The following is a 16,599-nucleotide window of genomic DNA, read 5'->3' as shown; positions in this document are numbered from 1 at the left end:
AGGGCTTTGACTCATCCCCCAGTGCAAACCAAGTGAAGAGCTGGAGTCGGCAGCACAAGCAGCAATTTCAAGAGGGAAAAGGGAAGCCTTTCATTTGAACTGGATGTGCCTCCAGCCACAGCAGAGGGCAGAGGAAGTAATACAAGTAAGGAAGTGCCAAGACACGGAGTTGTAAGAAAAGGGCGCCTAGGGTCTGCCCTGGCAACATGCCAGATGACAGCCCTGGGTCCTTGCAATTATTTCCATCATGAATCCAACAAGCACCGCAGATTTGCAGACACAAGCAAAGACTTCAGATTCCAAAGGAACAATGCACACTTCAGCTGTGGATCCCCAAGCACTGGGTCGTGCTGATCAACCATCCCACTCAGTGCCTCTGGCAGCAGAATATTTTTGCAATATTTTAGGAGACAGGACAAGGATCAAATTGTTGAGAAAGCCACCAGAACTGATCATTTGATTCTTTAGAAGATGTTTGTTCAACATGACTGCAGCTGAATGCTGGGGACATAAGGAGACAGATGGGTGATATGTCCTTGGTTGTGACCCCCAGGTTGTGACTGTCCCAGGCAAGACAGCATCAGTGCCCCTGTCCTGCCTGGCTGATTGATATTTGGGACCCAGCAGAGTTGGTGCCCAGATGCTGAGGACAAACCAAAGCCATTTTTGGTGCACTCTCTATTTACAGCTGCAGCACAACCAAATCCATCAAATGGGAAGAAGAGTTCAGTTGTCACTGTCACATCCCAGAAGAAGATTGGGCTGACTCAATTAGAAGACATACATGAGTATTGATTATTGCCAAGTACAAATTCTCTCTCCCTCTCAGCTATGTGGTATACTGTTAGTTTATTTCCCTCCTCCAGGTTATTCTTAATTTCAAAATAACGTGATTGTTGTTGTTCCCAACGTACAATACAAATTGACAATATAATGTAGCTTGTATTACCACAATCCCTACTGGCCTCTGAGGAGATAGTAATTCAACCATTTGATTTCCTCATATTTTTTTCCCTTTTCACTTGTGGATCCCAAGTGCTCTGAAAATGTATTTCTTGTTTATGTTCAAAGCAAAGCGCCCTCACAGCTTAGGATGTCTGAAAGATCTTTCTTGCCCTTTGACTCTACTATAGAGGGGGCTGGATCTGTTCCAAAGATCTCATCCTGTAATTGCAGCCATCAGTCACTTATTCCCAGGGAAACTTATTTCCAGGGCATCAAAGTGGGGTGAGGGCACATTCCTGGGAGCCAACACTCTCTGAATGCTGGGTCAACTATTTTGGAGGGGACAGCAGAGGCTGTGAGCTTCCTTCCTCAGCTTACAGGCTGGGACTAAGCAAGGAATGGATGTAGCAAGCTACAGTGTCCCAGGGTAAATGAAGTGTTAGATCCCACCAAATACATCTGCCTAGAGACCTGTTTATTCAAGAAGGAATCCATCATCCCTACCTCTGGAAATAAAGCCATTAAAGTCCCTTGCTATAAACTCATGAGCCTTAAAAAGAGTCTCCCTCATCTGAAAATAGAGATCTCATGGTCCTGCACAGAGCAAACAGAAAAGTCCAAATTTCTACACAAGCATGATCACTCTCCTGCCCTTGCAGGGGAGTCTGGGAGCCCAACTTCTCCCACACCTGCAGTTTCCTGCCTGGAACTGGCAGAGTGCACTGCCTGCATTGAATAAGCCTAGAGACCCAAAGGTCCCATGATCTCACCAGGAGATATTAAAATTCTTCATCTTCCTCTTGCCTGATGAAAGAGGCATGAACTGTGCTCGAGCCAGTTAGAAATTAAACTATTTCCAGTGTATAACATCTATTGCTCTCCTTGGGGATGACTCAGTGTGTGAGCTACACATTTCTGGTGGAATGGTACTGGAGAGGACAGCAGGGCCAGCACTTCAGTTCTGTATTTATGGATATCATCAGAAAAGTTCTATTGGATACATATTTTGCACCCCTCTCTCTGGAGGATCTTGCTTACTTTCATAGTAGTTTTGTTCTCCTGCTTTCAGTAACTGATTTTATACATGTATGTATACACAGGAGATTTGGGTAAGAATTCCTCAAAGTATGGAGAAACACTGGGTGTTTCCTGCTTTATATAGGGAAGGAGCATGGAACTCCAGCCTTGACTGGAAGTCCAAAGGGGCTGGAGTGGATCTAACCCTTCTACTGTCACCACATCACATTTCCCTCCTCTGAAGGAGGACTGCCATGCACTTGTCTGGCACAAAGGCCACCTGCCAAGGCTGTTTGTTCTCCCCAGCAAGACATGCTGCTTTCTCCATTTAAATCACCCATCAAGGGCACCTGAGTACCCTCCCTGAGGGCTAATCCCACCGGTGATCCCCCCAAGGAGCCTTGGGTTGTGTTTCAGGGAGTGTAAGTCTGCAGCACATGTTCCCTAAAGCCTTCCTGCCAAGCACTGAGCCCAGCTTTCCCCAGGGACAGTGCTCACATGGTGGCACAACTGAAACATGAGATCACTCTATAGATAAATACAAAACCCACCCATCTGCATTCAGATGCACCAGACAGTGATTCAGTACCAGTCCTGGTTTAGCACCTTGGTCTAGGTACCACATTGTTGTCCTTTCTCCAAAATGTGAGACATCCCAAGATTTTTTACTCAAACACAGAAAAAGGAAGAACTATTTTAAAGGTTTTCACAAAAACAGCATGTCCTGCAGATAGTTTGGGTCAATCAAATGTTTTCTTTTGCTCACTTTTCCCATGTAAGATAAAATGTGGATAAAAAAATCGACATGAAGTGAAATGACTGCAACTTTGTTTGAAAAATCATCAAAGCAGAACACTATAACCTAAAAGCTACTTTTGAAAAGGGAGTGATCAAAACAATATGGCCTGATGTGTCGAAATAACATTTCCAACCAAAATTCCTTTAACAACATTTTCTCAAAAGCTCTTCATTGCACTATTCCCAAAAGGATCATTCCTGGTGATAACATGAAGAGATCACCAAGGAATTTGCTCCTCTCATGCTTCCTTCTAAGGCAGTGGTGGCCTGCATTGGTCTCTCCTCTCTTCATGTGCTGTCTTTGAGACTTTTAGTCTTTTGTACCAAGTCCTGTTATTAATGTTGTGCATGGGGAGCAGGTGTGTGAGATGCACAGCACCCTGCACAGCTGTATCACATTTGCCTGCAGTAACAGGGACTCTTTGGACTGACACTGATGTCCCCAAGACAGGAGTGATCTTCCAGAAGGAAAAGAGCCCCACATGAAGGTCACACAGCACATTTTGCCCCATTCATACTGGTAAGTCCAATGTGCTGCTGTTTGCTGCTGTGCATGTACAGAGCAGATCCACAGATAAGAGGGGGTGTGCTCATGCACTTGTCAGCAGAGCATTGAGATGTTGCATGTTGTAGAAATACATACAGGAGATGATCATTGGGGCATGCTTGTGTGATCCCTCTGCCCAATATAGCACATGCTGAACTCTGTGCACACCAGTAGGCTGGTACAGACCTGAACAGAGCAGAATGAATGCCCTTCTTCATCATGCAGGTGTCACTTCTCCTGACTCAGATTCAACTACACTCGTGGAGCTGATTGCAGATTTCAGCCTACTCTTGCATATCAAGCACACATTCGATGTTCCAGGGACTCAATGAAACAAAAAAGTCAGCACATGATCCTCCTTACAGCCCCTGAGGCTCCTTCATCCCTGGTGGAGCCACATAGAGAATGAGTTTGGCCTATTTTGTCAGATGCAAGGATACCTATGGGATAGTATGTTCAATACTTTATGTCATCTATCTCTTCTCAGCAAAATGTATCTGTGATTACTTCTCTATTTTCTGGGTTTTTTAAATGCAGAATCATACAATAACCCTCAAACTGAAGGAGAGGGGAATAAAAATGTTTAATTTAAAAGTTTAACTAGTCAAAACAAAGTTAGAGAAAGCATTGAGCATCTCAGGTGCTGGTTAACCTATAAATGAAAAATAGTGAAGGCTGGAAAAAGGAATATTAAATTAAGTATATTCTTAGAAGAATCATATCTTGGCTCATATACAAGTCCTCAGTGCTGCAGGAAAGAATGGGAAGATTGAGCTGGAGGAAAAGGGAAAATCAGTGTCTTCTGGAAAACAAGGGAAAACATCAGTGGAGCTTGGGTAGAATGGAAAATAGCTCCACTTAAAAAAGTTGAAAAAAAATGAGAGAAAGACAAGAAATTTTGCCAGCCCAAGCCATAACATGTATTAGAGGACTGACAGTAGAAACAACATTCACCTGCCTCACCATGGAATGTCTTTATGCAAGTCTGACTTGGATTCTTCACTGGGGCTTACTGCATAACTTCAGTTCTATGTGCTAAACTTAAGCACCAGAGAGGAGAACAAAATAAGAATGGGGCAAATGATGGTCTTACTTGCTCAGGAACAACTCCATGACATAAATGGCTACTCCACATTTATGTGGTTGCAGAAACTCAATTTGTCCCAGTGCCTTCTCAACACTAAACATTTGTCCTACCTTCCAATCTTTAGGACCTTCCCCTAGCAAGTCTGACAAATTCCTGTTTGTCCTGCTTGTATGATATACCAGGAACTATCTCCAAAAAGAAACATCAGTCTATGGCATGGAATTCTCTCTGGGAAATTATCTGCTGTGCTGCAGGCTATGTAGGGGAGATCTGTTACCATTCAAGAGCTGTCCCACACAAAAACTGCTGAAGCAAAGAGTAAAAATTCTCTGAGTCAACCCTGAACCAAAGTCACAGTCAACATCAGGGAGCCCTTTTCTGTTAGAAGAGCCTCTTTTCAGTTAAGACTTTCATCCAAGGTTATCCGAACACTTGCAATCAAATGGCATTTTGTGCTAACATTAATCCTGGTGTCCTGGCCACATTCCAGTTCGAGTAACAGAATTCTGCCAACCTAAATTCCTCCAGAGGTTTCAGTGGGATAGAATTTTCTTCTTCCTTTTTGTCTTTCATTTCTGGGTAGTTGATTCTGGACGGTGCAAAAGACTGACCACCTTCCAACCCAGCACTGGCAGCACCTCCATCAGGAGGAAAGTGGACCTTGATATGAGAAGGACCAAAATCCTTCATGAAAACACATAATTAATAATAAATGGCTTTTATAACACTTAGGTGTTTTTCTTTGAATTCTGGTATCAGTTAAAAATGTAGAGCTGGAATGCTACTGACATGCCTGAGAAAGTTTATCAGCAATCCCAGCTATCAGAACAGAGGGGTGCCTTTTAAGTTGCAATCAATACACTTGAGACACAAATGAAAGGGAGATGTTACATAAGGAGTTTTTTCCACTGGAGAGAGCCCTGACAGGCAGTTATTGCACTGAGGAAAGGAAGTCACCCAGATGGACTCTCCGTCACACTAATGAAGCCATCTCATAACTGTAACAGAGACCTCATGTATCTGCTGTGACACTTAGCAAATCCAGGCATGAATAAATAACCAAAGTCCAATTGAATTAACCTCCAGCTGATCAGGCCTACTAAACAAATTATCCTAAACTCTGAACAAGATTAGAAGGACTGGCACAGGCCAGAATCATGTGGCAGGAGTGTTAATTCAGTTTAACAAGTTTAAACCTAATCCTCCAGTGTTCTCAGATCTCAGGGTTTCAGGGCAAACTAGTTCCAAAATGCTCTTGGAAGGGTTCGAAAAGGAAGTTCACATGAAGTTGAGAACATGAGCTCAGCCTAGAGTCACCTAAAGATCCAGAAGACGAATTGCAAATGCAGAGCAAAGAAGGATTTAGCAGAGCATTTCTTACTGAGACAGAAGAGAGTAGGAAAATTACATTGATTTCCTCATGGAATATTCCAACCTCATTTCCAGGATGAAACTTAAAAGTTTGATAGCATATCTGCCTTTCTTAATTATCATGTTTCTTGTGCAGAAACAGGAGATAAGCACCTATGAAATAAGGGACAATACTCCATTTTAATGCCATTTTCCCTGGTATATAATTGTATTTTCTTCTCAGAGTACATTTGTACAGTCCATCAAAGGCACAATTAAATCATCACAAACTTCAGTTCATTACTTAGAATGGCACTAACAAACAATTTCAGTAGTTCTTTATTTTTATGTTGATTCATAAAAGAATTTATGTGGTCAGTTAAAATTAACTTTGAACTTCAACTTTAACGGACTCAATATTTTGCAGGGCTCTGAAATATTAAATCTGCTTCCAAGAGGAAATATTTATTTAATTATTCTCTAGACACATGAGATGTAGTAAACTCTACAAGTTTTCTGAAATGGAGATAACCAGGATTAGAAACTCTTCTAAAAACAAATTCCTGCAGTACATACATATGCCTCACAAAGTCTTTCAAATCACAATGAGTGTCTATAGCCCACTAAAGGACACCTGCCTGCATTCACCTGCCTCACCATGGGATGTCTTTATGCAAGTCTGACTTGGATTCTTCACTGGGGCTTACTGCAGAACTTCAGTTCCATGTGCTAAATTTAAGAACCAGAGAGGATGATAATTTTGACTAGATGGCTGTTGGGAAGGATGAGGATTTGACAGGAAGGTCTCACAGATACGTATGTACAACAGAAAGATCTTTGAATGTAGAATCTGAAGAAGGTATAGAAATGATAGTTTTGATATAGAAAAGAATTGCTGAGCCAGTTTTACTGGGTAACTAAGAAGGCAAAGAGCAAGTGAGTTGGAAGGAGCTTCCAACCTCAAACAAAAGATGTTTTTACCAAGCAAAAAGATTTTCACAGACAAACAAGAATGCCATGTTGCAAATAGAGGAAAGATCATATACTAAAATAAACAGCATTTTAAAGAGCCTGCCTGGAGTTCCACATCCACCATTTTAGACTCTTACAGATGGCACATAAATTGAATGTATCATGAAAGAGACATTCAGACACCAGACATTTCCACCATCTTCAATACCTTAGACACCTCAAAAGAACTTAAAAATCAGATGAGGCTAATCTTCACCTGATATTCAGAAGTAATTGATTTAAAAAATCGTTTTGGTATTGTTTCATTGGCAACACATTGTTCCCCATTTTGTTGAGAACTGCCTGAATGCTTCCACATATTTGAGTGCTGCAAAATGAATACCTCCTGTAATTCTGAAACTTTTGTTACACAACTCTCAAAATGGAATCATGACTTGTCTACTGTGTACTTTGCTGTTATTTATGCAGTATATAAATGCAAGGTAAATATTTATTCTCATTTTCCACTGTGTGCACTGACTGATATCTCCAAAAGTTAACAGCAGCATTATGAACTGCAAATGATGACACATTGTCAAAGTTGAAACCATTTGATTAGATGCCTCTTACATTTTCAAATATTCCAAATGTAATTTCATAACTGTCTTGAACATAATGAGGCAATGGATTTTTCCTCTTTCAACTGTATAACAATGAACAACTATTAGAACTACTTTATTATTTCCAGAGTTTGAGGGATCAGTGGCCACAGAGAAAGTATGCCCTTTTCAACCACATTTTTAATTGTTTTCTCACTTGAAAGAGGAGCTAATTTATTACTGGCAGCACAGAAAGCATTTGTCTCATCAAGATATATCATTTTACCTGTGGGTGAATTCTAGACAACACCACCATTTAATTTGCTGTCACAATTAAGTGATTTATAGGACTGGCTATACTATTAGCATCATACTAATACTCTGACATTCTTGTTACTTCTGCAAGAGCCATGGAGTTATTTTCTGTGCTTTCATACTTCCCAGGAAAAGAGGGGTATGAGTTTTACTCTTAGAAGCTATGCCACAGTAATTTTTACAATCTACTCCATTTGAATGTTGTCTTCCATCTGACAGACCACCTCAAGCACCTGAAAATCTCCTACATAAACTATAGTGAGCTTTAAGGCAATTACTGCTGTCTTTAATGACCCATGGAAATAATTCCTTTGGCCATTGCAGCAATACAAAGCTTCTGCTGCTACAGAGTAGATCTGCTGATGGATGATACATCCACAGGAGCTGTCATGGTTGTGATCTATGAAGGACTGTTATTTGACAAATGAAAATTATGTAAACAGTACTCAAACTCAATCTTGCCTCATGATGACTCTGTCTGTTCCATACCCCCTGCCTACAGTGCCCAGAACAGCCAGCTGTTATCTCATGATAAATATCAAGGATAAAATTATCATCAGACAGCACCAGGTTGACTGCATGATGTAATCCTGACTCTTTTAGATAGCTGGAGCTCTTTTAGCTCTCTTAGGTAGTCTGGAGTGTTTCTGGAGGTGTATCTCACACATTTCCAGACTGTCATTTTCATTTCAGTGGTTGTTGAAATAATCTCTGGATAAATTTTTGCAAAGAAATATAAGATGTTCTGGTTTTAAGGGTACTGAATATATGAAAACTACTGCTGTTTGAGAAGCACCTCAGAAACTGTTTTCAGCAAAGTCCTTCTGCAGGTGTGACTTGCTTCACTTGCCAGGCTGTGCAATCTCAGCATGAGCCCCTTCCCAAAATTGTCCCCCAGCAGCAAGGTTGTTCCTTTCTCCTCCTTGCCCCACGGATCTTTAATCCTCCTCCCCCAGCCTGCAGAGCAGCTCAGAAAACACCAATGACACAGCATAAAAAAGTCCTACAGGGGCTGGAGTACTCCTCTATTTATAGGTCGCTAAATCTGACTAAAAAAAACTTCCACAGAGCACCAGTCAAATTGCTACCTAGATGTTTCCAGGCCCAGCCAGGGCATGCTGGCTTACTGCCATGTTTTTAAATCCTACCCTGTGCATTGAGCTTTCTCAGGAAAATCTGCTAGTGCTCGTATGTGGGCTGTTACTATTGACACAAACATTAATGAACATTCCCATATTGCTTCCTTACTAAGCTGCAAGTGCAAGAAACCAAAACAATAGCATGACCTGACAGTTTCAGGCATGTAAGAACATCCAGCACTTCGATTTCAGACATGCAGCTGAGTGCAGCTCACTCAGAAAGGGAAAATTTGGGTTTAAGTGTTATGTTTGTTTTTTCTTCAAAGACTATGTTTTTTGCTGGCTGAATTCTACACTGGGAAAAAAAAAAAAAAAAAAAAACAAAACATTTCATCAAGAACAAAACAGTTTGGAGTGGTTCTGCAATGCCTGATGGATTGGCTGAGCCTTCCTCTCACACAATCAATGAATTAAGAGATGCTCCATACAATAAGAGCCATGAGGACAACTTCAGAACAAAGCAAACCTCTTAGAATTGTCTCAGAATAAGAACTGATAATATTTTTATCCTAGGGAGCACAGAAAAGGGACCAATGCACAAAACAATCCCCTTATCTTCCTTCAAAATATGAGGATGTAAACTGAGAGCCTTAGAGCTTTAACTCTGAGATGCTGTTCAGGTATCTCTTAATCCTGGACCCATCAGAACTCCTCAGAGGCTCACACTCCAGCCTCAGGCTCCCCTGCACACCTGATGTCCCATTTCTGCTCATGTGCAGAAGCAGCTGGGCTGTGGTCATGTTTGGCAGGCTCATACCTGTATCAGGAGGAGCTCTAGAAACCCAGAGATAAACCAACCAACTTCAGGCCCAGCAGGGTTGACTCCTGACTGCAGACAGTGGGGGTCAAAGCTGTGTTTCCACTCTGCACCAAAGGCCAAAGCCTCTCTCTGCTGACTGCAGACAGACAGCCAGGAGACCTGACTGCTGGGGCTAAACAGCCCCAGGTGTGCTTCTCTCCCTGCCTCCCCCAGGGCCTAGATTCACTGTTATTTTCTGAACACAGTCTCTTCCCGACTAATTAAATGCAGTGGGGATGGCTTGAAAGGAGAAATCCAGGAAGTGAATTCTTCTCCTTCTACTCCTTTTATAATGGCCCCATAAAGAGAGCCCCCACACAACCCTGCTCCACTCACACCCCCGACCTTGCTGTGACAATAATAAGGGGAAGAGGAGTGTTCTGATACCGTCTGGCATGAGGAATGTACTCACAGGCAGCTCCACTTCACGTGCCTGATTTATAACAAGGGTCAGAATAATTCCCAAGCAGCTCCTGCATCAGGGAGCAAACTAATTCCTTTCCTCTCTCCTTGGCTGCGCAGCCCAGAGTCCAGCTGCAGCAGAGGTTCCAGCTCACAGTCTCTATTCTGCATCATAAAAGATACAAGAGAGAAATCTAAACTAGAGAAGTAATAACCTGTAAACTAATAAACCAACCCAGCACTTTGATAGTGAGGTGCTCCCCAGAGCAGGGATTATTAATGGGAGTCCTGAAACACTGTGTGTCTATGTTTGAGAGTAGTGGGAAATATTTCTGATCCTCTGTGGATCTTACACATTCGTTCTCATAAAATCAGTTCAGATAAATGCAAAGACTAATATAAAAGCAGCCTCCTTCCAGTCTACACACACAGAGGCACTTAAGCAGCTTATAAAGAAAAGCAGTACAAAACTGCTCAAATAAATAATAATAAAGGTGTTAAGCTGCAATATTAGGAGTAGTTTTGCTTGTCAAAATATGGGGCTGCACAGTCATTGATTTTCTCTTATAACTGAGATAGTGACATGCATGATTTATGTTTCTTTGGCAGCGAGTGCATGGGAATGGAAGAAGGGATCTTGAAATCCTGTGAAATCTCCAGCTGAGGATTTGATGGTTCTGAAACTGCTGTCGGTCTCGATTCTTTATTTCTCTCAAACCATAAAATGGGTTTTATTAATAATCTGTTATGATGAAAGACAGTTTATGCAGCTAGAGGTAATAATGTCTGCAATGTGATCAGGGATCTATGGAGGAAAAGTGATGTAGAAACCAGGAGTGTGAGTGTGGATACAGATCCTCCTCAGCCAGAAATACTGGGAAGCAGACGACAGGCAGACCCCTCAGGAAAGGTCCCATTACCTGTCCTGTGTGTATTCTCAAATCCCCATCCCCTGTCCCAGTCACACAGACAATAGGAATCTTCTTAGTTCATTTCTTTAATGTATTCACTTTCAGTGGTGAGGATTCAGTGCTCACTTACTTCAACTTACTATATCCCACCTCAGCCACACGCCAATGTGAGACATGCAATTGACTGAAACTGTGAAAGACAACTTTTGTTTGGTCCCAAACTAATGCAAAACAGCAAAGAATGGTATTTCCACGGAAATCTGAACTACAGTGGACTCCCTTTGTTCTCCTCTCATATAAAAAATAAAATTAAGTCTGGCAAGGATGGCAGGAAGAATCCATTTCTTTGTGTCCTGAAGAAAAGTTACTCTCTGGAGAAAGCAAAGCAGGAATAAACTTCTTTAAGAGTCAGGAGGTTTTACTGACAATAGCTGCTATTATCTCTGTCAAACAGGCAAAGCCTCGAGTGATTGTGGTAAGGAAGAAAGAGGAATGCTGTTTATTCAGTGCTGGAAAACAGACAATTTGCCAGACTGCAAAGAGTACCGAAAAGGTATTGAGTCTCTGTTTGAATTAACCACAAAAATAACCTGCAAAATTAAAAGCTTTTTCATGGACCTCTGCTGCTCTCTAATGGTGCCTTAAAGGATTCTCAGCACAAAAATCTACGTGCTTCTCCTTTAATCAAGTTTTGGTAAAACTTTTAATGTAAAACAAACAAAATAAGAATTCATGAGGTCCTTCAGAGATATTACCTGAACAGATAACCCACAAGTCAGGTAGCTATGGCTGTACCCTTGACCAGGACATTTGGGATGTGGTGAGGACGCTGGTAGGGGAGCTAAAACATGGGAATGCAGGTTTCAACTGTATTTTAGATGCTGCAATTGCAGGAGTCTGGGAGGATGCAAACTTCTAAGAAATGCCAATTTTACAGGCTTTGTATAAATCAGAATATAAATTTTTTATTAATGAGTACTAGTATTTCAAAGGAAAAAATTAGCACTATATTAATTTGGTATAATTAACAGAAACTAATGTTTGCACCTGTTTGCACACACATTTGGTTTCACTCTCCTCACACAGATGTCTTTATTTTATCTCCCAGTAAAGCTCCATCGGGCATGCTCGCTCAGCTAATGGCAAGGCCATTTCCATGACCAAAAGCAGCCTTGTTTTTATAGAATGACAGAATGGTTTGGGTTGGAAAGGACCTTAAATGTCATCTCATTTCACCCTGCCATGGGCAGGACACCTTCCACTATCCCAGGTTGCTCCAAGCCCTGTCCAGCCTTGGGCACTGCCAGGGATGGGGCACCCACAGCTTCCCTGGGCCAGGTCCTCAGCACCCTCACAGGGAAGTTCTTCCTAACAGCAAATCTAAATTTGTTCCTTTTAAAAGCATTCACTTTGTCTTATCTCTGTCTGCCTATGTAAAAAGTTGCCTCCTTAACACAAGCCCCCTTTATAAGTCACTTTTATTTAAATAGGAAAGCACGCTCGGTATCTTGCAGTGGGCCGAACACCACCCAGTAGCGGGAGCGATCGTATCCCATGAGGAAACGGAGGGAAAAAGAAACCAAATATTCCCAGCCCTCCCAGGGCCGCCAGGGTCACCTGTCCCCTCACAGCCACCCCCTCATGGCGCAGGGGGTCCTGCTGTGGCTCCTCCCAACCTCCGGGCGTTAGACGGGGGGAAACCGGCGTGGGACCGGACCGGGGGAAGAGAATCATCCCCGGGGGAAGGGGTTCATCCCCAGAAAAGGGAATCATCCCCGGAGAAGGGGTTCATGCGCGGGGAAGGGGATAATCCCCAGAGAAGGGGATCATCCCCGGAGAAGGAGTTTATCCCCGGAGAAGGGGATCATCCCCAGGGAAGGGGTTCATCCCCGGAGAAGGAGTTTATTCCCGGAGAAGGGAGCGGGTGCGGCAGCTCCACCCGGGGCCGGCGCTGTGAGGGGAGCGCGCGGAGCCCGGAGATGGCGCCTTGCCGCGCGCGAGCGCAGCGGGTAATGGCGGCGGCGCTGAGGGAAGGGGAGGGGACAGGCCGTGAGGGCAGCGGCTGCCCCGCGCCATCGCCCCCCGCCGGCTGCGGGAGGGAGGGAGGGAGGAGGGAAAGGAAAGGAAAGGAAAAGAAAGGCGCCGCTTCCGCCACGGCGGGGCGGGCCTGGGCGGAGAGCGGCGGCGCGGTGGGGCTGGCGAGGGTAGGGGCGGTGAGGGCCGCGGCCCGGCGGGATGAGGGGTGGCTATCCCCTGTCTCCATGTCTCTCTCGGGAAGAGCCTGCTGGAGCCGGGGTGGGAAGCAGGGCTCGAGGTTTCCTCTCGGTACCAGCTACCTTCGTTAGCGGCGCCCCTGTCAGAGGCAGCGGGGCCATGCGGGGCAGTGATGCCATCGCTGCGGGGCTGCGAAGTCCCCCCTATTCAGGGGTGCGGGTTTGCACTGAAATTAACTTAACCGCGGGTATTTCCGATTATGGGAATGATGCGGTCTTTTTGTAGGCCGTGGCGCGTATTTTTAATCTAATGTTGTTCTAACGTTGTTGTCGTTTTGTTCTTTTTCGGAAGCGATGGAAGCGGGTCCCATCGTGACGTCCAAGCAGCGGGAGGAGGTGGTGCACGGGGTGCCGACGGAGGTGGTGTGCACGGCCTTCTCCAACTCGGTCCTCGTGGTGGTCACACAGTACGGCAAGATGGGCACCATCGTCTACGTGGACCCCAACACCATCGGCGACAACGTGGGCAGGCCCTCGCTCACCACCAAGGTGCTGCTGGGCAAGGATGAGGTGAGGTGAGGGCGGATGCGAAGCAGAGGCAGCGAGGATAAGGGGGAAATGTAGTAGGTGGGGCTGTGCGAGTTGCCAGGGAGTTGATGAATCACAGCAGTTAAGCAGTGTTTGAATAGTGATAAGATTAATTTTAAAATGAGGAAAGAGGGGCTCATCAGAAAAGTATGTGCGCTCGTCTGCTCTTGGACATAAAAGTTTAACTAACCGTGAGTGGTTTGGCGATCTGCTGTTTTGTGTCCCACAGGATATGGATTGCTTCTGCATGTTTATGGAAAGTTTGATAAAGCGCTGTTGATTTAAGGGTTGCAAGATTAAATATGCAGCCATTGATAACCTTTTTGGGTTTCTGTTCCAGTGAGTTTATTTTCCTTTTCAGGTCAGTTATCCCACCCCCATCCTCCCCCGTCTGTGCCAGCCCCATAATGGACTTTAGTTGCCCACTCCCAAGTGTGCCTGCCAGCACCTTCCCTTGATAAAGTTTAATTTGTTTAGCTTCAACAAAATGAGGTTTTTAATCGACCATTTCACAAAGCTAGAGAGAAAGCAGAAGCAAATGTGTTTCACAAGGCATCAGCTGGTCAAACATTAAAACAGAAAGTTACAGAGCTACAAGATTATGAGGCTTTCCACCAGGGTTGAAGCTATCACATATTACTTGCTAGCTTTAACTAGAAAAGCTGTAGCAAGACAAGTTCCTGATTCTATCCATGACTTCCCCTTGTAGAATTCTGTCTCTTGAGCAATAGCCTTCCCTTTTTGGATAGGAGATATTTTGCTTCCTCTGCTTTGGTATCTGCTAATGCTGACTACCTCCACACCCAAGCTTATATTGTGTTTTATTTGGAAAGGAGAAGTGCTATGTTTACTTTGTTCCATTCTATTTTTAAATAATTTTAACTAACTTAGCTGATCTAAACTTCAAGAAAAGACTTTCACTAGTTTGCTGCTTTCCTGCTTACTGTCACTGTTAACATCCTTCTTTGGGATGTTGCACATTTCCAAACAGCAGCTAAAATCAAGAAAACTCATCCTTCTGACAGATACACAACTGTGGGTGTAAATAAAACCTAGACAAGCTGGGTGGTTCGAAGCTGTGCTGGGTGAGGTTGAGACTGGACATTAGAAAACACCTCTTCACCAAGAGGGTGTGAGACACTGGAACAGGCTTGAGGTGGTGATGCTCAGAGCCTGTCAGTGTTAAAGAGCCATTTGGACAATCCCCTGAATAATGTTTTAACCTGATCAGCTCTGACTTGATCAGGCAGTTGGACTAGATGTTATTGTAGGTGCCTTCCAAGTGAAATAGTCAATGCTGTTCTGATATATTCTTGTTAGAGAAACCTCATGGAAAAGGTTCTATCCCTTTTATTTTTTTTGCCTCCTTCAGCCTCATTACTTATTTCTGGTTTTCATTATTCTATTAAAATAAAAAGCAACACGTCTGTAACACCAAGAGTACAAAATTGTATATATAACACCATTTGGGGGTCTCTGGGAATATTTATATAAATATAATTATTTATAGTATAATTATTATTTATAATATATTATTTATAATATAAATATATTTATTTATATATTTTATAAAAATAAAGTTTTTTTCCAGAGCTTGTCAGTGGAACATCACCTCTTCAGAACAAGCTTTTAAACAAAAAACTGTGTTGCAGACTTCTTTAGAAACCTGACTGTGAAGGAAATAGAGGCATTTGGATCCAGAGCATTTCATATAATTTAACACTGGTGCCATAGTTCAGGTGGGAGGATTATGGAAGGAAAGCTCTGTACTGAGTTTCCATGATTTCCAGACAGTGCTGAGCTCAATTCAAGTGCAGCTCCAGTAAAGTTGTTTCAGGGTGATGTGGGTGGCTGGCACACTCATGGGACCAAACTCTTCTCTTTTAAGCTGGTTGAGAAAGTGCTTTCTAAAGTTCCCTGTCCCATGGCTTGCCTTTGCTGACCGTGGTGGAACTGCTCAGCAAACATCAAGCTCAGTCTGATCCAGGATCAAGAGGTTCTCTGCGTCACTCCGGGACTCCTGCTCTCCTAACTCCTGAGGGAGGGCTCACCCATCTGTAGGAATGTACATCTGTATCCCTTTGCTTTTCAGCCCCTCGTTCATGTTTGTGCCAAAAACCTGGTGGCATTTGTGTCGCAGGAAGCTGGGAACAAACCTGTTCTCCTTGCCATGGCTTTAAAGGACAAAACCATGGAAGGAATACAGGCTCTCCGAGAAGTGATCCGAAGTTGCCAAGTGTGGTGAAGTTGTGCCATCTGGATTCAAGGAAATGATCTTGAGTCTATGACTCATCACCACCTATTTAAAAGGACTAGAAATGAAAATGTTGGAATGTCTTTGTGGTGGTTTTGGATGTCCTGAGGAATTTCATGAATTTTTCTCTACTGTGTAGAACATTTGTGGGTTTTGTGACTGGGACAGGTCTGCAAGTCCATATAGACAATGGTGAGACAAGCAATTGCCTCAACATAGGAGAGAAGTGCTACTTTTATCTTGTTGGGTGGGTCATTTATTTGGGAAGGAGCTTGGCTCTGCACATGTGTCCTGAGGAGCAGCAGATGCCAAGCTCTGTAGCTGCGCCGTACTGCAAAGGGGGAACACCCAGTGCAGAGGGAATAAAAGAAACATTGTCAAATCAAAATTTACCTGTTTTCTTTTTTGCTCTGTGAGAATCACTTCAATTGAAATACAAGCCTTGGTAAAAAAATTAACAGCTGTATAATGGGAAATATCTTCTTGCCTTTTTTAAGGAAATGAGTCCTAAATGTCTGCTTTTGACCTTATGTCCATTCCTTTATGTAGTCTGAATTCATTTTCTATTTTCACTCTGGTTTTAAACAGAGGCAGATAATGATGCTCTGCACATTTCATGAAAGCTGATGTCAGGGTGGAAGACAGGAACCCAAAACAGTGGTAAGAAAATAATCTCTGCCAATG

General features: G+C 43.3%; 1 protein-coding gene across 5 annotated transcripts; it reads left to right on the top strand.

Moving 5' to 3' along the window:
* The first annotated feature begins 12,829 nt into the window (after positions 1-12,829).
* PSMG3 (proteasome assembly chaperone 3) lies at positions 12,830-16,303 on the top strand. Of its 5 annotated transcripts, none has more exons than XM_056503830.1 (3): positions 12,830-12,869; positions 13,426-13,643; positions 15,754-16,303. In XM_056503830.1, the coding sequence occupies exons 2-3, from the start codon at positions 13,428-13,430 to the stop codon at positions 15,904-15,906; spliced, it is 369 nt and encodes a 122-aa protein (XP_056359805.1). In that variant the 5' UTR covers positions 12,830-12,869; positions 13,426-13,427; the 3' UTR covers positions 15,907-16,303. The 5 variants fall into 5 exon arrangements, with proteins under 5 accessions (XP_056359805.1, XP_056359808.1, XP_056359804.1 ...); XM_056503833.1 differs by lacking the exon at positions 12,830-12,869 and adding an exon at positions 12,963-13,064 and having other exon boundaries at positions 13,426-13,648; XM_056503829.1 differs by lacking the exon at positions 12,830-12,869 and adding an exon at positions 12,964-13,064.
* Positions 16,304-16,599: the final 296 nt, after the last annotated feature.

This window comes from Oenanthe melanoleuca, chromosome 14 (assembly GCF_029582105.1).
Source record: "Oenanthe melanoleuca isolate GR-GAL-2019-014 chromosome 14, OMel1.0, whole genome shotgun sequence".
NCBI lineage: Eukaryota > Metazoa > Chordata > Aves > Passeriformes > Muscicapidae > Oenanthe > Oenanthe melanoleuca.
The sequence above is the reverse complement of the archived record's forward strand: the minus strand, read 5'-3'. Positions and strand labels throughout refer to the sequence as shown.